This window comes from Hyla sarda, chromosome 1, assembly GCF_029499605.1.
Source record: "Hyla sarda isolate aHylSar1 chromosome 1, aHylSar1.hap1, whole genome shotgun sequence".
Classification (NCBI taxonomy): Eukaryota; Metazoa; Chordata; class Amphibia; order Anura; family Hylidae; genus Hyla; species Hyla sarda.
The window spans coordinates 103,021,607-103,045,084 of record NC_079189.1 but is presented as its reverse complement, the minus strand read 5'-3'; the positions used below and the strand labels follow the sequence as shown (position 1 = coordinate 103,045,084).

Sequence of the window (23,478 nt, the reverse complement as noted above, 5' to 3'; positions counted from 1 at the left end):
CACTAAAATGGCGTCCGCTATGTATGTGTATTAAATACATACCCCCATTTTTCTTTTGTTTTTTTGGAGCCTGTTATTACCTATCATAATTAAAAGCTAAATTTTTAATCTCATTGTGCGATCAGTGCTACATTTATATGCATGAGATAAATCTGTCTGATGTGTCAAAACACATATCAGTGCCTGATAGAGACTCGCTGATATGTTGGTTCTCATACACTATACACACAGGAGGAAATCCTGCTCCCTTACATTACTATAGCATATCCTTAGAAGCAGCATATGCATGGAGAATATTTGAAGGAGAAGTCTCATGACCGATCAGTACAGAAAAACGTATTCCCTGATGCGGGGACAGCCACGCCCCCTCCATATCTCTCTATGAGAGAGTCGTTCGGCTATCTTCGGCTCTCCCATAGAGATATATGATAGGGAGCTTGGTGTCTCCAGCTTCGGGTCGTGACGCACCACTTTGTGGGAGAGCCAGGGCTCCATACAGGCGATCGCGGGGGGGGGGGGGGGGGGGGGGGCACAGTGCTGGGACCCCCTGCTATCTAAAACTTATCCCCCATCCTGCGGAAAGTGGATTGGTTTTTCTGTACTGATCGGGCATGAGACTTTTTCTTTAGGAGCAGTACTGATCAGTGTAAGACTATGTTCATATCTGTAAACTAGCCTACAATCAATATACATGGTGAAATCCAGCAGAACTGACATATACTGCACTGTATCTAAGCTAGGTGCATGGTCATTTATCTAAACATAGTCTACTAACTAGATATTTGAATTTAAAGGGGTACTTCACTAGAAAACATTTTTTTTTTGTTTTTTTATTAATTGGTGCCAGAAAGTTAAACAGATGAATTCATTTCTGTCTGACCAAAGTGCTCTCTGCTGACACCTCTGTCTATTTTAGGAACAGTCCAGACTAGGAGAAAATCCCATAGCAAACTTGCTCCGGACAGTTCCTAAAATGGACAGAGGTGTCAACAGAGAGCACTGTGGTCAGACAGAAAAGAAATTAAAAAAGAAAAGAACTTCCTGTGAAGCATACAGCAGCTGATAAGTACTGGAGGGATTAAGAATTTTAAATAGAAATAATTTGCTAATCTGTTTAACTTTCTGGCACCAGTTGATTAAAAAAAAAAAAAATAATAATAACTAAATGTTTTCCAGGGGAGTACCCCTTATAGGATGCATTTATATATTACAATAATGTTATAAATATACTTTCAACATGATGGAATACAGAACAAGATTTAAACATCTTATTTTAAACACCTTTTGAAAAATCTACCTCATACCTGAGAACATTGTTTTGTTGCCAGTTAAGCTGAGTATAGCACTGATTTAGCTGGTGCATTATGAGGTGGACTTGAGGAGTTCCCATGCTACTTGGCATCACATTGTATGGATTTGTGAATAAACTTTGCAAGAGGTAGGAAAGGGACTAGAAGAAAAATATAATAAATAAATAATAGAAGTTAGAGAACAGTGGGTCTACGACTATCAAACTTTAGGCAGAACTGCAACTTTAACAGAAGCTTTTTTTTATCCTCATGCCCAATCTCCTTGAAACAAAAATTACTTATAGGGCAGGGTCACACGGGGTGCATCTGCAGCGTATTTTTTTTTTTTAAAGCTGCGGATGCGTCGATGGCAGTCACAGAGGTACTGCACAGCAAGCTCCTGGCTGAGGCCTGGTACCTCTGCATCTGTTCGTAGTGGAGGATTTCAGCGCCCCGTGTGACCCTGCCCATAAGAAGTGTTTCCACGTCTCGCATGGTGAGTAATGGCTCCGATCAAATGGATGTCCGCCATTAACCCTTTAGAAGCCATGATGAATGCCGACTATGGCATCTAAAAGCTCAAAATCCTGTCACTTAAACTTTTGACATATCCTAGAGAAACGTCAAAAGTTTTGATCAGCAGTGGTCTGAGTGTACCTCCACCATCTAGGAGAACTGTTAAAGTATGAATAAAATAAAAAAGTACTCTTATAAAAACATATTTGGCATCAGCGCATGCGGATTTGTCTGAACTAATAGGTTTATGATCGTGCATGGTGAATGGCATAAATGTAAAAAATATATTCCAAACGCCAGAAATAAAAGAATTAGTTAAAAGATGGTCTTTCAAATTTTGAGCTGTGACTTTCAGATACAGTGAGAAGACTACAGCAGCATGTTACACTACTAAACTAATCCTCCTTTAGGCATTTTGTTGTAACATCTGTGAATATGCTATAAATTCATCAATAGAGAAAGCACAAGCTAAGTACTGTTTAAAATTACTGGTAAGGATTCTTTACTATGCAAAAAGCCTCACTACAACAATTTTCTGCTGCAAGGAGGCAAAAAGGAGATTTTTTAACACTTACCGTAAAATCTCTTTCTCGAAGGATCCATTGGGGGACACAGACCGTGGGTGTATGCTGCTGTCTCTAGGAGGTATGACACTATAGCAACTAAAAAAGTCAGCTCCTCCCAGCAGGATATACCCGCCTCCAGGCCCTGAGCTAATCAGTTTTAGTTCCAGAGCAATAGGAGAGGACCAACAGGTCAATGAAAAAACCTGAACTGTCCGAGAACCAGAAGAAAAGATATAACTGAACACACCCTCGGACAGAAAACCAAAAGAGCAACCCAAAAAGGGCGGGAGCTGTGTCCCCCCATGGATCATTCGAGAAAGAGATTTTACGTTAAGTGTTAAAAAATCTCCTTTTCTCTATCGGCTCCATATTCTCCAAGGGGGAGAAGGTGACCGATAAGGAGGGGCAGCATGCGCCACTCCTTGAAGAAAGGTCCGGACATGAGATGCCAGAGAACGCTGGAAAAGAATAGAAAGAGCCGAAACCTGACCCTTAAGGGAACTGAGAGACAAACCCAGTTCCAAACCCAACTGCAAGAAGGAAAGAAGACTGGGAACAGAAAAGGCGACAGGAGACAAAACCTGAGCTTCGCATTAACGAAAATAAGACCGCCAAGTACGGTGGTAAATTTTCGCGGAGGAGGGCTTACGAGCCCTGAGCATGGTGCGAATGACTTGGGAAGAGAAACCGTGGTCTCAACCACCACGCCGTCAAATGCAGCGACTGTAAATTGGGGTGGCAAAGAGGACCCTGAGACAGTATGTCCAAACGAAGTGGAAGACTTAGTGAAGTGTCGTCCAGGAGCCTGACCACGTCGGCGTACCACGACCTTCGGGGCCAATCTGGAGCTACCAGAATGGCGGGAACTTCCTCCGCTTTGAGCTTTGTCAGAACCCTGGGAAGGAGCGGAAGGGGAGGAAACAGATTGGGCAGAGCAAACCCTGTCCAAGGAATCACTAGGGCATCCACAGCTAGCGCCAGGGGGTCCCTGAACTTAGCCAGAAATAGTAGGATCTTCCAATTGTGCAGAGACGCGAAGAGGTCCACGAATGGAATGCCCCAGAAGTCGCAGATCTGCGCAAAGACCTCTGGATGCAGGGACCACTCGCCGGGGTCGGCTGAGGACCGGCTGAGAAAGTCCGCTTCCCAGTTGAGCACACCCGGAATGTGAATCACCGAGATAGCCGGAAAATTGTTTTCCGCCCAGATGAGAATTTTTGTTACCTCGACCATGGCTGCCGAGCTGCGAGTGCCGCCTCGCCGATTTATGTACGCCATGGCCGTGCCGTTGTCCGACTGGACACGGACAGGGCGGGACTGAAGCAGGGACTCCCAGTGAAGAAGGCAAAGAAGAATTGCCCTCAGTTACAAGATGTTTATCGGAAGCAGGGCTTCCCGTGGAAACCAGAGGCCCTGAACTGTCCAGTCCCTGAACACACCGCCCCAGCCCGACAGACTGGCATCCATTGTAACCACCTGCCAGTGGAGGGGAAGAAATGATCGCCCCTGAAGAAGAAAGGGGGAGCGGAGCCACCAGAGCAGAGACTGACGGATCCGGCGAGGGAGAGTAATCTTGCGATCGAGAGAGAACCGCCGGTTGAAGGGGACGGTAATGAAACTGAGCAAAGGGTACGGCCTCCATGGCCGCAACCATCCGACCCAAGACTTCCATGCAAATGCGTAAACTGGGACCTGGGCCTGAAGGGAGCGGACTCCCGACAGGAGAGTCAGACGTTTGTCCGGCGGAAGGCAAATCCGGGCAGAGGCCATGTTGAATTGAAGTCCCAGGAAGATCTGAGACTGGGTGGGAGAAAGGACAGACTTGTCCCTATTGACCAACCACCCGAAGCGATCCAGAGTCTGGAGGGTGAGATCCACATTCTCCAGGGTCTGGGCTCTGGTGGGAGCCTTGATGAGAAGGTCGCCCAGGTAAGGGATCACTGAGATTCCTCTCGACCGCAACAGGGCTATCATTGGCGCAAGGATATTGGTGAAGACCCGAGGAGCAGTGGCCAGACCAAATGGGAGGGCTACGAATTGAAAATGTCCCGCCGGAACCGCAAAACGGAGGTACCGATGATGGCCGGGAAATATTGGAACATGGAGGTAGGCATCTTTGATGTCCACTGAAGAAAGAAATGCCCTTTGTTCCATGGATGCCACTACCGAACGGAGGGATTCCATTCAGAAGTGGCGGATGAGAAGAAGACGGTTGAGACGCTTGAGGTCCAGGATTGGTCGCATCAAACCGCCCTTCTTGGGGACCACAAAAAGATTGGAATAGAAACCCCGAAACCGGTCCCTTGGAGGAACGGGGACAATAACTCCCTGGAGAAGCATGGACCGAAGAGCCTCTTGAAACTGCTTCGCCAGAGGAGACCGGGGAGCCCGGGACTGAAAAAACTATCCCTCGGGAGAGAAGCAAACTCTATTCAGTACCCGTTGGACACCACGTCCCTGACCCAAGAGTCCTGAATGTGTGTGGTCCATACGTCTCGAAATAACTGGAGACGACCTCCCACCCGAGAAAAATCTGCGGGTGGGGGCATCACTTCATGCGGAAGTGGGTTTGCAGTTGCCCGATTTGGCCGCAAAACGGCCGGAACGGTTGGTGTCAGACTTCCAAGACGGGCGCGCCTGGAACGAGGGAGCCTTCTTGACCCACGAGGGGAACGACCACGTCTACCGGAAGACTCAATGGAAGAGTAAGAATATGCACCCCTAGTATGCTTGTGAGAGCGTGAGGTATGTGGAGAAGGGGAGCGGGTCCCTTTAGAGGGCCGGCGCAGGGCAGACTTCTTCAAGGCAGACACCACGTCACGGGAGGCCTCAGACACCGAACGGGAGACTTGAGTCAAGTCAGCCATATACTGGGACAGGGAAGAAACCCAGGCTGGAGGTACGGCTGAATCCACTGGAACTGAAGGAGCATCCGGGGGTACCATGGGGTCTGGGGCAGCAGAGGAGCAGGCAGAGCAAGTGGGTTCAGAAGAACCAGGCATTTTGGCATTACAGGTCTTACAGATTAAATAGGAAACTAATGCTCCAGTTGTCTGTGTAGAGGGAGGAACAGTTCTGGATACGGACATAATGAAAAAAGAAATCTCTCGCACGAGTCTGTGACCCCTGTGGCAGCTGCTGTGAAGAGAACTCAGCTCTGAGAGAAGGAGAAACAGGCCAGCCAATAGCCATAGGGGGGTGTGCCTGGAGCAGAGGCATTGTCTAATTGGCCTCTGTCCCCCGAAAATCGCACGCACAGCGCTAATTGGTGGGCGGTTCGCACCTCCAGTAAGCTCCGGCAGCCCAGTGGGCGGAGCTATAGCGCCCTGGCCGCCGTGAAGAAGAACAGTAATGGCGCCCGCTCCTTGCCCCGGGCGCACATGTCAGTCGCGTCTGCGCCCGCGGGGAAGTGAGCGGGCGGTTCACATGTACGCCGGCAGCTGACTGCTGCCGAAAATGAAAGTAAGTCGGCGCTCCGTGCGCCAAACAGTACAGACGCCGCGGCTGTCAGCCGCATAGTAAGCGCTGCGGCTGACAGCCGCATAGTATAAAACACACACATGTACATCGTTAAAAGTAACCCCTTCCTGCTCCAAATGCCCTTGCTCGCTCCTGCTTGAAGATAGAGCCCCCACACAGGCCAGCCACTTAACCAGAAAGTGGTCCAAAAAATGAGGGTCTCCAGAGGTTGCAAGTCAGCACCTAAGGAGCCCCAACACAGGCCAGCCCGTTAACCTGAAAGTGGTCCAAGAAATGAGGGTCTCCAGAGGTTGCAAGTCAGCACCTAAAATATATACTCACCTCAGTCAGAAGAACTTACCTAATGGAGTCTTCTGTGAGGTCTTCAGTCAGCTTTTGTTACCTGCATCACGCCGAGCTACCATGTACGAGCGAGGTGAGCAGGGAATAGGGGGACCCGGACCCATGAGGTACAAACCCCAGGCGCTGACAGTTAGCGAGAGGGGGTTAACAGCGCATATAGGCAATGTCTGTGCCCCCTAACTCGCAATGGGGAAACAGTGAGCCGCAGTTCTCACCTGAAAACATGAAAGAAAAAAGGAATAAAAAACTAACACATTCCCTAACTAGGAAAATAATAAAACATAAGACCTGGTCTAGAGAAATCCAGACCATGTCCACCTCCTTCAGACACTAAGCTAAAACTGATTAGCTCAGGGCCTGGAGGCGGGTATATCCTGCTGGGAGAAGCAGACTTTTTTAGTTGCCATAGTGTCATACCTCCTAGAGACAGCAGCATACACCCACGGTCTGTGTCACGGTCTGTGTCCCCCAATGGAGCCGATAGAGAAACAAAAATTCCATTATATTCTAATATGCCAAGTGTTTAGGATGTAAACTCATTAGACCTTTGCATTTATAAGTCACAAATGTCCCCAAATAAAATTCAACATGCTTATATTCATTTGGGTTTGCAAACAAAAATAAACAGACAAAACCTAAACAAGGTAAATAGTCAAACAATTCTAAAGTACCTGTTGGTCTCTCATCAAAGTCTGGCATATATTTGTGCTGAACTCAATTTGTTTTTTCAGCTGGTTTATCTGTTCCTGCCAATGTTCTTTCTCTTCCACCTGGGAAAGTTCTGATACCCACTGAACATTTTCTTGTCTCCTCATGCTAATATTTTGTTGCTGTCTTGTCTTTGGAGAAGGACGGTAATTGCCGTCAATAGAATATGAACGTTTGTTTTTCCACCTAAAAGAATGGCATTGCATTAAACAAGTAATACCTTCAAATCACAATTTCTGCTTTTTATGAAGCATGTTTTATGTTTTCAATCATTTTTCTTGCTCCAATGTATCCAATATTGAAAACTAAAGGATATGCAAACAGAGCTGAAAATATCGTAGGCTGGGTTCACACTGAATTTTTTGTCTCCATTGCACTGTTTTTGTTGTTAGTACATTTACTTTTGTTGTATACAAAAATGTAACTACGCTCTTGTGTATGGGAAAAAAGTTCATATGTTAGAATTTTTATCTATATATATAAAATTCAACATGTGTGTGTGTGTGTGTGTGTGTGTATGTATGTATGTTCCAGCATCACATCCAAACGGCTAAAGATATTAACATGAAACTTGGCACACGTTACTTATATGTCAACAACAAACATAGGATAGGTGATTTAACCCTTACTCACCCCCATTTGCCAGGGGCGGGGTTTATGTTTAAAGTCCCATACAAGTCAATGGGAAATATATGTAACTGCACAACTTCCAAAAGGCTTGAGATATTTCGATAATACTTTGTCACATGTTACTTATATGTCCACTTAAAATATAGGATAGTTAATTTAACCCTAAACTACCCCCATTTGTGAGGGTCGGGGTTTTTGTTGAAAGTCCCATGCAAATCAATGGGAAATGTATGTTCCCACATAACTTCCGTATGGCTGGAGATATTTCAATAACTGGTACACATATAACAGGTCGGGATAGGAGGGATGGGATAGGAGGGACGGGATAGGAGGGACGGGATAGGAGGGACGGGATAGGAGGGACGGGATAGGAGGGACGGGATAGGAGGGACGGGAAAGGAGGGACGGGAAAGGAGGGACGGGAAAGGAGGGACGGGAAAGGAGGGACGGGAAAGGAGGGGCGGGAAAGGAGGGGCGGGAAAGGAGGGACGGGAAAGGAGGGACGGGAAAGGAGGGACGGGAAAGGAGGGACGGGAAAGGAGGGACGGGAAAGGAGGGACGGGAAAGGAGGGACGGGAAAGGAGGGACGGGAAAGGAGGACCGGATGGGAGGTCGAGATATGAGGACGGGAAAGGAGGTTGAGATTTAAGGACGGGATAGGAGGTCGGGATATGATGACTGGATAGGAGGGTCGGGATATGACAACAATATATCAGGACGGGATATGAAGTCAAAAGCTTCCTCCTTTGTTTATTTTCCTCCCCAACAAGGATTAGGAAGGAAAAACCGGGCAACGCCGGGTACTCAGCTAATTTATTTAATAAAGTCAATGGAAAATGGATTTTGCTGTACAGCATACTGCAGCATTTGTTTTTAGCATCCATTACAGTGTACGTTTTGTCCTTTTCATGTGTATTAAACATATAATATATTAATACCACAGTAGTGTGAACTCAGTCTTACAATTTTAAGCCTACAGCTCTAACTAATTCAGAACTATAAGGCTTCTTTCACACTACCGTCAAGTTCCTGCATCTAGACAACCGTTTATCTACTGAAAGGTCATAAATTTTTTTTTTACAAAATATCTGAATAGAACGGATGCTAATGGATGACCAATATCCGTTATTTATTTTAAATTCTGTCAAAATAGCGGACATGTTCCATCCGTTATCACCCATTATTTCATCAGTAATGCACCATTATACAGGGATGTGGAAATCCTATCGCCCGACGCCGGGACAAGTAGTTTTGGGCGCCGGGCAGGTGAATTGCTTATAGATTTAGCCCTGTATCGGGCTAGCAGGGACAGACCGACTTCCCCCTTATTTTTCTTTAATGCCGTGTGAGGCGCAGGAGCCGAAGCAAGTCTGCACCTCACACCGGCGCTCAGAGTGTATGGAGGGGGCGGCGGCCTCCAGCTGACCGCAGAGTCCCCTTATCTCCCCTCCCGGAGGATGGAGGACGCAGCTCAGAAGACACAGCAGGGTGAGAGAAAGGACGAGCATAGCTCGGTACACAGCTCCATCCCCCGCACACAGCTCTATCCCACCCCCCCTGTTCTGTCTCCACAGGACCTAATCCACCACGGGAAGGTTGCTTGTTTGCACGGGGAAAACACAGAGCAGGGGGGGGTGAGGGGGAGGACGGAAATCTCACCTCACACCGGCGGTGACTATAGCTCTGATGTCCACTCATGGCCGGCTCAGGTGAGGAGACAGAGAATGCGGGCGGCGGCAGGAAGGGTGGTTGTATATGTAGGGTGTGAGTGGATGTGTGTATGTATTGTATGGTGGGAGGGCAGAGGCAGTTGTATGTATGATGTGTGCATATATATGGTGTATATCAGGGTTTCCAAACCAGGGTGCCTCCAGCTGTTGCAAAACTACAACTCCCAGCATACCCTGGGCATGCTGGGAGTCGTAGTTTTGCAACAGCTGGAGGCACCCTGGTTGGGAAAAACTGGTGTATATGTATGGTGTGAGTGTGATGTGTGTATGATGTCTGTCTGTGTGTGATGTGTATGTAATGTATGATGTGTGTATGATGTCTGTCTGTGTGTGATGTGTATGTAATGTGTGCATGATTTGTGTCTGTGTGATGTGTATGTAATGTATGATGTGTGTATGATGTCTGTCTGCGTGTGATATGTGTGTCTGTGTGTGATGTGTATGTAATGTATGATGTGTGTATGATGTATGTCTGTGTGTGATGTGTATGTAATGTATGATGTGTGTATGATGTCTGTCTGTATGTGATGTGTATGTAATGTGTGATGTGTGTATGATGTCTCTCTGTGTGTGATGTGTATGTAATGTATGATGTGTTTATGTATGTGATGTATGATGTGTGCATATGTATGGTGTATATGTATGGTGTGTGTGTGATGTGTGTATGATGTCTGTCTATGTGTGTATGATGTCTAAGTGTGATGTGTGTATGTATGTAATGTATGATATGGGGGGCAGCAGCAGGTGTATGTATGATGTGTGCATATGTATGGTGTATATGCATGGTGTGAGTGTATGTGTGTATGTAATGTATGATGCGGGGGGGGGCAGTGGCTGGGGTGTGTGTGTATGTATGATATGGGGACAGTGGCTGATGCATGTATGATATGTGTATGCATGAATGTTTTGTATAGGAGCGGACTGTCACGTCGGGCATTAGGGCAGTTGTGCCATCTAATTTTATTTATTTTTAGTGGCACCCGCACTAAACTGCACCCCCAGAATACTGCCCCCTTCATACTCACCCGACGACCAAGAGCCCCACGGATGCACACAAACACGCCCGAACCAAAACTACAACTCCCAGCATGTTACACCATAACCTAAACTGTAGAACTATAAAGTGCAACATGCTGGGAGTTGTAGTTTTGGTTCGGGTCAGCTGCATAGCCATAGGCTGCATCAGGGCATGCTGGGTGTTGTAGTTACTAACTGTAATTCCCAGTATTCCTTGACACAGCCTATGGCTCTGCAGCTGACACAAACCAAAACTACAACTCCCAGCATGTTACACAATAACCTTAACTGTACTACAATACAGTGCAACATGCTGCAACACCCACTCAACCATAGGCTGTATCAGTGCATGCTGGGAGTTGTAGTTATCTAGTAACTAAATGCAACTTCCAGCATTTTCTGACACAAAATGCAGCACATAAACTGGAGAAGCAGAACCCCCCCCCCCCCCCCCCGCCCCAGTAACACATAAGTCCCTGTTGAGACTGAAAAATAGTGATTAAAATATTTTAAAAAGTGCGTATATATGTGAATAAGCCCCTTTCCTAATAAAAGTTTCCAATTTTCGTTAAATAAAAATAATGTACAAAAATAAACATAAGTGTTATCGCTGCATGTGGAAATGTCCAGACTATTAAAATATAATGTTAATTAAACCGTGCGGTGAACGGTGTAAATGTAAAAAAAATAGTCCAGAATTGCTCATTTTTGGTCACTTCATATGAGAAATTTTTTATAAGGTGATCAAAAAGTTATATCTAGACTTTCTGGGCTTGGCTCGGGTGTAAGAGGAGCTACAGCTCTCCCGCCGCTAATAGCCTGGCATGCTGCGATCACCGTGGCTGCTATTAAACCATTAGATCATCGCTGTCTAAGCTATCAGCAGTGTCTAAAGGGATCTGATATCCATCCCTGGTGGTCTAGTGGGGTGGATCGTACTATTTTGGTTGAAATAATTTTATCTACCAGGACAAGTGGATTTTGTTGAGGGACAAGTAGATTGTGTTCCGCTTTAGTCCCTTGGACAAGTAGTTTTTTTTTTTTTTTATTTCCACACCCTTGATTATGGTCCATTATTTTATTTCCTGGTTGTGATGCTGTTCTGAGCATGTGCAGTAAAAATAACGGCTCAACTGACGTTAAACTAACGGGCACCAACGGATGTCAATTGTGAACTCATCCATCACCCATAGACTTCAATGTTAAAATGTTAACATCCGTTGTTTCACTGTTATTTTTGAAGGGCCAAAAATGAGTGCATGTGCATGCACAGTCTTTTGTGCCATCAAAAATAATGTCAGTTAGTCATAACTGGTGCTGAAGGATGGTCAAAAAAGTAGATTTTTATATTTACTGTAAAATCTCTTTCTCGGAGCTTCTATTGGGGGACACAGGAACAATGTGTATATGTTGCTTGCCGCTAGGAGGCTGACACTAGGCCAAAAATAAAAGAAAGTCTGCTCCTCCCGGCAGGACATACCTGCCCCCTGGCTCTGAGCAACTCAGTTTAATCCCAAAGCAGAAGGAGAACCGACCAGGAAAAGGAACAGTCCGAACAAAACCCAGACAAAACAAGGGGCCGACCACAAAAACACCCCCACAACAGCTGTGGAAACTGGTGCTGCGTCTCCCAATAGAAGCTCAGAGAAAGAGATTTTACAGTAAGCATAAAAATCTACTTTTCTCGAGCTCTTTATTGGGGGACACAGGAACCATGGGACGTCCTAAAGCATTCCCTGGGAAAGGAAAGACCAACATCCCAGGCAGAAGGGAACTCAGGGGGACGACTGTCACCTGCAAAACCCTGCAGTTCAAGCCTGTGTGTCAGAGGATGCAAAGGTATGAACACGGTAAAACTTGGCAAAGGTATGCAGAGATGACCAAGTAGCTGCCTTGCAAACCTGAAGAGCCAGAGTACCGTGGCTGACTGCCCAGGAGGCCCACGCCGAACGGGTGGAGTGAGCAGTCACCCGAAAGGGTGGTACCTGACCCTTGCAACGATACGCCTCCGAAATGGCGGACAGGATCCACCGGGAGATAGTTGCCTTGGAAGCCGGGAGCCCCTTGTGTCACCCCTCGGGAAGCACAAACAGAGTGTCCCTCTGCCTGAAGGAGGACGTGACCAACAAATAGGTCCAAACTTCCCAAACCAAGTCCAGCTTGTGAAGCTGACGCTCCCGCAGATGAGATGGGGACAGGCAGAAGGAGGGTAAGACAATCTCCTTGTTCAAGTGGAAGGAAGTCGCAACCTTGGGCTGAAAAGGGAGTACCGGCCAAAGAACCACCTTGTCTTGGCAAAGCACAAGAAAAGGGGTACATCAGGAGAGGGAAGCCAACTCAGACACAAGGCGACAAGGAAGGCCACCTTTCAGGAAAGGAACCTGACCCAAAGGCTCAAACGAAGTGCCCTGCAGGGCATTTAAAACAAGGATGAGGTCCCAAGGCGCAGTGGGGGACTGGAACGGAGGGACCTTGTGAGACACGCCCTGCATAAATGTGGGTCGGACGCAAGAGGGCTTTGAAAGAGGACAGAAAGTGCCGAAATCTGCCCTTTAATGGAACAGAGGGCAAGTCGCATTTCCACTCTCGACTGCAAAAAAGACAAGAGATTTGGCAAAAAAAAAAAAAAAAGGAGGTGAGAGAGGACGGGCCTCACACACCAGGGGAAATAGGCCCACCAGGTACGGTGGTAAATCCAGGCAAACGAGGGCTTCCGGCCACGGAGCATGGTTCGGATCACCCGGGTAGAGAAACCCTCAGCCCTCAAAACTGCGGTTTCAAACGCCACATCGTCTAACGCAGCAGAAGTAAATTGGGGTGGCAGAGTGGCCCTTGGAAGAGAAGGTTGGGACGATCTGGAAGACGGAAGGGAACGTCTGCCACGAGACTGACCATGTCCACGTACCACACACGACGGGGCCAATCCGTGGCTACCAGAATCGTCAAGACGCCCCCCTGCCTTGAGCTTCCGGACGATCCTGGGAAGAAGCAGAAGCAGAGGGAAGAGGTACGGGAGAGAGAAGAGGGTCCAGGGTAACACAAGGGCATCCACCACCAGGGCCAGGGGATCCCGCGACCTGGAGACAAAGTGAGGGACTTTCCTGTTCTGGCGAGACACAAAGAGATCCACGTCCGGAATCCCCCAGCGATGACAGATTTGAGCAAAGACCTCCAGATGAAAGGAACACTCACCCGAGTCTGCTGTGAAGCGACTCAGAAGGTCTGCCTCCCAATTGTCGATCCAGGGACTGTGTACCGCTGATATGGCTGTAACATGAAGTTCCGCTCAGGAAAAGGATCTTCAACACTTCCTTCATGACTGCTGAGCTACGGGTGCCGCCCTGGCGATTCATACACACCACGGTGGTGGTGTTGTCAGTCTGCACCCGCACCGGAAGGCCCCGAAGAAGGCAACTCCAGTGAATAAGGCACAGAAAGATCGCACGGAGCTCTATGATGGAGCAAACCTCCCTGAGGAGAGGAGACTGAAGCCACCAAAGAAGGGAGCGGCGAACTCTGAGCGGAAGCTGAATCCCTCGGTGGAGAGACAGGGGGAATCTGTGCCAATGAGAGAGGATGGCCCACTGGAGCAGACGGTACCTAAATTGGGCAAAGGGGACCGCCTCCATGGAAGCTACCATCTTGCCCAGGGCCGATATGCAGGAACGGACAGGAATTAGACCTGGCTGTCAAAGCAAGTGAATCCCTGACAACAACTCCCGAAGCTTGTCCTCCAGAAGAGTGAGGCGGGCCGCCGCCTGTCGAAGCGGATCCAGAGAAATGTCAGAGGGACAGGCAAAGGTTGGACTTCGCGCGGACGATGATCCAGCCGAAACTGGACAGTGTCTGCAGAGTGATTCTGAGACTCACTCTATTTTGTTCCAGGGAGGGCGCCTTGATAAGCAGCTCGTCCAGATAGGGGAGAACCAAGACACCCGAGAGTGGAGGAGAGCCACCACTGCTGCCAGCATCTGAAGACTCTGGGAGCGGTCGCCAGCCCAAAGAGCAGAGCGAGAAACTGAAAATGACCCGCAGGAACAGCGAATCTGAAGAATCGCTGGTGGCCTAGGAAGATAGGGATGTGCAAGTAGGCATAATTTATGTCCACAGAAGAGAGAAACTCTACCGGATCCATGGAGGTGGCTACTAACTGCAGAAATACCATCGGGAAACGCCGCAGCCGCACATGACGATTTAGAAGTTTCAAATAGAGAATAGGCTGGATAGCGCCGCCCTTCTTGGGGACTACGAAGAGATTGGAGTAGAGCCCCAAAAAACGTTCCCGAGGAGGGACACACACAATCATTCAATCCCTGGGATAGGAGGGTGCGAGGGGCCACCTGAAAAAGGTGCAGCAAGGGTGAGACCAGAAAAAACAATCACGGGGAATAGAAGAGATATCTATTCGATAGCCCCAAGATGTCCCGAAAGAGGGACAGGCGAGGCCCACCTGAAGAAAGGACTCGGATGGGGGCGCAACCTCCGGCAGTGGGAGGCTTGCAAGTTCCGGATTTGGAAGAGGGACGGTTGAAGCTGGGCCCGGATTTCCAGGAGGGACGAGCCTTAAAGGAAGACATCCTCCTGTCCTGCGAGGCTGCCGGCTTGTCCGGACACCCCGAGAAGTGAAAGGGGCGAAAGGAAGAAGGCTTCCGACATGAGTCCGAGTGGCGGGTACGATTTTGTGACAAGAGAGAACTCTTGCCCCCCCCCCCCCCCGCTCCGTGGCCTCAGAAATGATCTCATCAAGGAATTTGCTTAAGAGACGAGACCCCAGGAAAGGAAGCTCCGTAAGGGAACGCTTAGAGGCCGCATCGGCATTCCAAGCCTTAAGACACATGGAGCACCGAAGAGTCACTAGGTTGCCTGAGGCAAAGGCAGTGCAGCGAGCTGAGCAGAGGTAGGGGAACACACTCACCCACATAGAACATACTCACCTAGGAACATAGAACATACTCACATGGCAAACGGGGAACCGGACCCAGAGTACACCACTATGCTGCAATGCATCGTGCTCCTAGCTCACAGGTGGGGGATCAGGCAGCGCCATGCTCCTGTAGCCCCACGCTAGAAAAAACAAAAAAGGAAAGAAAATCTTACTATAAACTGAGACTAAGAAAAAAAACTAAAGAAATAAGACAGGTCTGGAGAACTCCAGACCTATGTCTGCCTCCTGCTGACACTAAGCTAAAACTGAGTTGCTCAGAGCCAGGGGGCAGGTATATCCTGCCAGGAGAAGCAAACTTTCTTTTGTTTTTTGCCTAGTGTCAGCCTTCTAGCAGCAAGCAGCATATACCCATGGTTTCTGTGTTCCCAATGAAGCACTTGAGAAATCCCATTGACATGAATGGGATATTTTTTACAGCTGTTTTAGTGACTTTCAGACAGGAGTTCATGATGGGAGTTTTTATAGGTGACCAATGGTAGTGTAAAAGGGGCCTAAGACTCCTTGTTTAGGGTGCATTCACATTATGTTTTTGCAATACTGTTTTGTATATGGGTTTGTATTTGAAAATCATATACAACAATATTGCTTGCTTTACCCACAGACTTTCCATATAAAAACTCACACAAAAAGATGTATGCATTTGTGAAAGTTTTAGTACTTTTGTCTACAATGGTTTATAAAAACCATATATCACCTGTATATGTCTTTTTTATAACATTGTAGTCTGTTTTTTGTACAGTATTTAAAAATATATATATATATATTGATATAAAAGCGTATTGCAATATTGTGCTGTGAATGTAGCCTTACAGACTTCACACAATCCTGAAACATACTACCTTCCAATAACAAATACATTGTTAATAAAAAATTTGCAGATGCATTAATACAATAAAAACATGCTGCATATACATACTCTTTAATATAATATTGATAAAAATATTTAAAGAAAACAGGTTTTCCTCTTAATACATCCACTAACCCATGTTTATTGGTCTTTCCACTAAAAGCACTCTGATTTATGCTGCTTGGGGGATATGGGGCATTTTCTCGGAATGTGTTTTCCTGCTCTTCTTCCTCCTCCTCCTCTTCTTCTTCAGCCTGATTTACTTCTGAAATGCTGTCTTCATCCTCATCATCAAGAGCACACTGTGTGGATCCACCCCATGTTGCCATCGTTCTAATAAAAAATTAAGAGTCAAAAAGGTTCTAAACCAGGCCCTAAAACTAAGAGGCCTCAGTGCTAGCTTTATCAAAATATTTTGCAGTTTTCAATACAATCTCTGCAGCAGCATTTTACATGACAGTCAAGTAAATTTCTTACTTTTCAGTTCTGCTTTGGTGCTGAAGACTATGTGCCTCAGAGTCATCACTTCTTAAAGAACCAGCAGAAGTAGTTTCGGCGATTCCTTGTCTTCTCTGATGTTCAGCCATCAATGACTCAAGCTGTTTCCTTCTTTGTCGCAGATCTTCTCTCAAAATTTGATGCCTGCGGATCTCTGACCAAACCTAAATAAAAATTTTAATGTAAGGATAATGGGAGAGATTTATAAAAACCTGAAAAGGTCTCTCAAAAATAAAAGAAGCAATCTAATTGGATGTTATGGACAACTCAGCAACTTTTCCTTTGGACAGGTTTTGATAAATCTCCCACAGAATTATTTTATTTATTTATATTATATATATATATATATATATATATATATATATATATATATATATATACATATACATATATATATATACACACATATATATATATATATATTATATTATATATACATATATATATATTATATTATATTATATATTTACACATACATACATACATACATACACACACACACACATATGTACACACACTTGAAAAAGGCTCTATTGTAGGAGCCCAGTCATAACACTTTGCTGATGGGTGGATAAATGGAGTGCCGCCTCCATATATTATAATCATTTATATTTTAGTTGCACCTATAAAGAATGACAGGTGTCGTGACAAGAGGCATGGCCTTGCTTAAGTGCCCCTAAGACAAGATTCATGGCCTTGCCTCTTTGCATGGGCCATGATCTCTTTATGATATCTTTAATATTTATGTTAGTAAAAATAAAAACCTAAAAAAAATAATTTTTGTTTCCTTCTGCTATTGCCATATTCTGTCTACAGAGCGGTGCGAGGATTCATTTTTTTTGCAGGGTGATCTTCAGTTTTGATTGGTACTATTTTGGGGTGGAAGGGACTTTAAAGTTTTATTCCTTTTTATTGACCAGAAATCAGTAATGCTGGGGATCAGTTTACAGCTGTCACAGTGCGGGATCAATATCATGTTTTAACAATTTGGACATTTCTGCGTGTGGCAATACCAACCGTTTATCAAACGAACAATTTATTTCAAGTTTAGTTTATTTTATTTGATAAAAAGGATAAGGTATGATTAAAATTTTTAATATTAGTCACTTGATCACATATATTGCCATGAATTGTTAGTTGATCTGCCACAGCAGTCATGGAGGCCTTTGGAAAGCTTCAGGCTGCAACAGCAACCATTTTGATTCTGGAAACTGCATTGCAGGGGTGATTGGACCCTGGTGATTACCTTGGTATAGCTTCTAACTGCTTGGATGCTGCTTTGACCACAGATGGCATGATCTGGTTTGTCAAATAACTGGCATCAGACGTAGCTAAACATGAATATACACAACATAGGGAATTAAGTGGTTAACCCCTTAAGGGCTCAGCCCATTTTGGCCTTGAAAATTTTCATTTTTGAGAGGCATTACTCTTATGTTTCCCCCCTATGGTGGGAAATTGATAAAAAAAAAAAAAAAATAACACGTACATTTTGCAACTTTTGGGGTCTTTTGAGTTTATGTAGTGCACTTTTAGTAAAAACGACATGTTCTCTTTTCTATGGGTCATACACGACTAAAATGCATCATGGTTATCTATTATTGTACTACTTATGGGTCATACACGACTAAAATGCATCATGGTTATTTATTATTGTACTACTTATGGGTCATACACGACTAAAATGCATCATGGTTATCTATTATTGTACTACTTATGGGTCATACACGACTAAAATGCATCATGGTTATCTATTATTGTACTACTTATGGGTCATACACGACTAAAATGCATCATGGTTATTTATTATTATACTACTTATGGGTCATACACGACTAAAATGCATCATGGTTATCTATTATTGTACTACTTATTAAAAACTCAACTTTAAAAAAAAATTGCATGTTTAAAATTGCCCTATTCTAACCCCCTATAACTTTATTTTTCTGTATACGGGGCTGTATGAGGACTCCTTTTTTGCACCATGATCTGTAGTTTTAAACTGTTCCACTTTTGCGCATATGTGACTTTTTGATTACTTTTTATAATTTTTTTTGGGAATGTGATATGACCGAAAATCAGCAATTTTGGGCTTTAATTTTTTTAAGTTTACGCCGTTCACCATACAGGATCATGAACATAATATTTTAATTAATCACACATTTACGCACAAGGCAATACCATGTATGTTGATTTATTTTTATCTTTTTTTTTTTTTTTTAACGGGAATTTTATTTTTTATTGGGTCAGCGGTTTCTTCACTTTTACTAAAATACTTATTTATTTTTACACTTTTAGTGACCACAGGGGATTATTTATTGCAATCCTTCGATTGCAAATACTAATCAGTGCTATGCATAGGCAAAGCGCTGATTAGTTTTATCTGCAATCTACTTCTCTGGTCTGCTCGAAGGCTGACAGCAATCAGGACCCGAAGTCTATGATGCGAGCGAAGTCTTCATAGCCGCGACGGGACTCAGGATGTATATGTACACTAAGTCCCAGGCACCAAGGGCGTACCATTACGCCCTTCCTCCTCTAGTGGGTTAAAGAGGATTGGAACATAAAAACATAAAAAAAAGTATTAGTAAATTAAAGTTAAATTAAAGAATTAGTAAGTTAACATTTAAAAATTTGTTTTATTTATGCTGGCTATTTGTGAAAAATTATGTGCAGCCGTATTATCACCAAATTTAGCTATTCAACTGATAGCAATTCTGTCACTATGTTATAAACAGGTCACTTTGCCAAAATGAAAGTTAACATTAGCTGCAAAGAAACAAATTCAGAATTTACAAGCAAGGCAGTGGCAGTTCATGTTTTCAGAATTACACCTATTCACAAGGATGTGTGTAATGCAGCCCAGCCCCATTCACTTCAGTGTGCAGAGTTCAAGTACCATCCACGCAGAAGTGCAAAGCAGTTTCTAGAAGAAAAGAGGCTTTGTTTTTCAAATTCTGCACAATCCTTTTAACATGACATAGATCCATTAGACATTTTCCTTTAGTCGAAAACTTAAGATGGATTTGCATGTCACCCACTTTTAGTAGATTTTTTTTGTAGTATACAGTGAAACCTCCCAAAATTGACAACCACCCTAAATAAATAAAAAAGTTCTCAAAGATTGCATAATAATGTGGCACTAAGAATCTGTCACAGGAAATCAGATTCCATTGTATACTGTCAATACATTTCTTAACCAGATACTTAGTTTCTTGCTGCTCCTTACTTCATTATCTGCAGAAGATGAATCTTCAGGATCAGGCATGCTTGGTAAGACTACAGGATTGATATCATTAACCTCTGGAGTTGAAGCTGCTGTTGGCATTCGCCTTGATGTTCCAGCAATGGACAACTTAAAAAAATACAGAAAATGAAAAAGGAGAATAATATGCATAGGGGGCAGTTAGTTATTTTTAATAATAAGACATTAGGCCAAACTTCTATCGAAAAAGACTTGTGTGTACTGGTGGACAGTAAACTCTACTTTAGTGCCCAGTGCCAGGCAGCGGCTGCCAAGGCTAACAAAGTCATGGGATGTATCAAGAGAGGCATAGAGGCTTGTGAAAAGGACATAGTTTTGCCACTGTATAAAACACTAGCCAGACCACATATGGAGTATTTTGTCCAATTCCAGGTACCTGTATATGAAAAAGGACATGGCCGAACTGGAGAGGGTGCAGAGGAAGGCGACTAGGATAATTAATGATATGGGAGGATTACAGGACCAAGACAGGTTATCAAGCTTGGGGTTATTTAGTTTAGAATAAAGACATCTTAGGGGCGATCTTATTACAATGTACAAATATATGAATGGACAGTATAGAGATTTTTCTAGTGATCTTTTTATACCTTGGCCGGTAACCATGGCAACCTCTACATCTATAGGACAGAAGGTTTCACCATCATCACAGACAGAGATTCTTTACTGTAAGAGCAGTGAGACTATGGAACTCTCTGCTGCATGATGATGTGATGTCTGACTCAAACAAGTTCAAGGGGGATCTGGATGTTTTTCTAGAAAGTAATGACATAAGAGGTTATAGATTTATGTGGATAGAACGTTGATCCAGGGATTTATTCTGATCGCCATATTGGGGCAATTGGCATCAGCCTCATGGGTGGGGTTTGCCTTCCTCTGAATGAACTCTATGGTCTTTTTTTCAACCTTACAAACTATGTTACTATGTTAATGTAATTGTTATAGTGAATTTCAAATACCTGAAGGTCAGGACACGCTTTCCGTAAAGTTTGAATTTTTTCCTGAATTTCTATAAGTTTCTTTCTTTCTTCTTGTAACTGTTTTAGTTCTTCCTGCTGTTGTTGTAGCTTAGTTTCATAAAATTTTTCTCTGTAACAATATGTATAGTAAGTTGATGACTTAAAAAGGCCAGTGTGGGAAAAGGAGCTTGTAAGGTGGCTAATTTCTTGTAAATTACCAACACAAAGCAAGACTTCGTGTGTAACTAAAGTGCTTTGTACAAACCTCAAATTATTGGAGGCACAGGGATTAAGTAAAATACAAGTACCTTGCCTGTTCCTTAAGGGCAACATCTTTTTGTGCTTTAGAACCACTGGGACGGGTATTATTTGGTTGCTGATTTGCATTTGCCTCCTCATAATGGGCTGCCGCAGTTGGCCTCTCAGCAGTTGTTTCAGACTCTGTATCATCACCGTACTTAAAGAAGAAAAAAAATTACTCAAAAATACTGTTAATTGGTTTAAATTAAGAAACAAGGATGTAATATATAAAAAAAGGAAACTGACCGGCTGTTCCCCCACACTAAGCCCAATACACTGAGTTATCCACCTTAAGGACATGGTGTAAATGTGCGCCCTATACCTGAACTGTGAAGGGAGTTCAGGAGCTGAGGGTGTTTTATAGCCAGCTGGTTCTAGCTGCTATCAGCAGCCGAGACCCTTGGCTAATGCCGGACATCACCCATCAGGGTGATGTCCGGCATTAGCCCTTTAGACGCCATGATCCAAGTTGAAATCATGGTATGGCACAGCATTGTTCAGCGTATGCAGTCACAAGATTACATGTATTTGTCCCCTATGGGTACTAAAAATAAGTGTTAAAAAATAATAAAGGTAATCAATGTTAATCAGCCCTTTCCCTAATAAAAGTTCATCACCCCCCTTTTTCCTAAATAAAATAATGTAAACAAAAACATACATAACTTATGTAATCTTGCTGCATGCCAACTATTAAAATAAGGCCCCCCACATTGTCTGCATATTCAAAATTCTTTACACACGTCCAAATAAGGTAAAAGTGAAAAAATATAAATATGCAGACTATGGGCAGGCATAGCCCGACAAACAGCATGGAGGAAGACTTTATTTGCATACTAGAGACGGGGGCAAGATTTAGGACATGACTGGACCAATTTAAGTATGTATAACATTTTACTCAGGTTCACCTGTACTATAACCCAGTGTATTTTATGTTTAGTGCAGGTGAACAGCTTGTCAGTTTCCCTTAAAAGATATAGGGAAAATTAATGCATTTACTCCAGTTTCTGGCATAAAATGGTATCAACTTTTTGTATAAAGCTCATTTACGCAGAAATTAGCAGCTTATAGCCAGCCAATGCCAAGGCAAAGGTGAGGTTGCTGCCATGGGAGCTGTATTTCCTATCATTTATGCCAGTAACGTGGAAATCTAAGGCTACTGCAGGGACAGCCAAGGACGCACCATATTTATTGAAAGGCCAGCCCCTCTCACTAAATCCAGTTTACAAGGGTAGGATTTTACATCATGAAACTCTGATGTTAGTAAAGACCCACCATAAGGTTTACCCACAAAAGTAGTTATGCGGAATGATAAACTAAATTAACAGATGTAATAGTTATAAGATGTACGCAGGATAATGCTGAATTCTGATTAAGAAGTATTGTTCTGGGTTGTAACACATACATCCATTTGCATAGCAGCCCATAAGAAAGAATATGGCATAGTTAGTCACAAATCTGCATTATTTGTGAGCCCAGCCTCTCTAACACATTGATAAATAGTGGCCATCAATGTGTAAAGATCTATACCGCGACCATCAATCATGCATGGGAAAACTGGGCTTATGACAGGTTCACAACTTTTAATGCTGTTTAGTATAAGAGCAAGTGAGATCTGTCATAATGAACATTGACAGACCCACTTTGTAGAGTATGAACAATTCGTGTTAAACTAAATGACTACAATAAGAATTTTGCTGTCTAGTGCAGTATTGGTCAGATTTCTTTTGCATTTGAAAACCTTTAAGGAAAAAAAGGTCTAAATAACAACACATCATACCATTGCAACAAGATCCTGTAGTTGTCTCAGTTTCTGTTTGGCAGCTATTAGTCTGTTAAATTTTTCTTCAAAATCATCATCATTTTGGTCATCTTCTGTGACACTACTCCGGCTAGAGAGAGAAGCTGCACTCAAAGGATCTTCATCTGCACCATCATCGTCTAGCCCTTCAATTCTATCCTCTCTTTTCTCCTCAGTATCTCTATTATAAAGGCAATCTACAAGAAAGACACATCAAATGAAATGTACAAATCAACTACAAAGGCAGCATCAATTTGGCAGGACTAGTTGAGCATCCATGCTTATAGATTCAGTTGCAGGATTTATAGATTCAGCTGCAGGATTTTAACTGCCTGTTCCTTTCGTTATTAAAGGGGTACTCCGCCCCTAGACATCTTATCCCCTATCCAAAGGATAGGGGATAAGATGTCAGATCGCCGGGGTCCCACTGCTGGGGACCCCCGGGATCTCGGCTGCGGCACCCCGCTATCATTACTGCACAGAGCAGATTTGCTCCGTGCGTAATGACCAGCGATAGATACAGGGTCCGGAACATCGTTACGGCTCTGCCCCCTCGTGACGTAACGGACCGCCCCCTCAATACAAGTCTAT

At 44.2% G+C, this 23,478-nt stretch overlaps 1 protein-coding gene across 12 annotated transcripts in view; it reads right to left on the bottom strand.

The window, feature by feature from the left end:
* Nucleotides 1-23,478, bottom strand: part of PCM1 (pericentriolar material 1) — a 175,261-nt gene that overhangs the window by 37,606 nt on the left and 114,177 nt on the right. For all 12 annotated transcript variants that reach the window (XM_056559117.1, XM_056559133.1, XM_056559153.1 and 9 more), the window contains 8 exons: nt 22,867-23,084; nt 21,098-21,246; nt 20,790-20,919; nt 19,798-19,923; nt 16,548-16,732; nt 16,206-16,403; nt 6,865-7,087; nt 1,305-1,450 (listed from right to left, as the gene is read on the bottom strand). In XM_056559117.1, the coding sequence (XP_056415092.1) occupies nt 1,305-1,450; nt 6,865-7,087; nt 16,206-16,403; nt 16,548-16,732; nt 19,798-19,923; nt 20,790-20,919; nt 21,098-21,246; nt 22,867-23,084 (1,375 nt within the window). The remainder of the gene's footprint in view (nt 1-1,304; nt 1,451-6,864; nt 7,088-16,205; nt 16,404-16,547; nt 16,733-19,797; nt 19,924-20,789; nt 20,920-21,097; nt 21,247-22,866; nt 23,085-23,478) is intronic.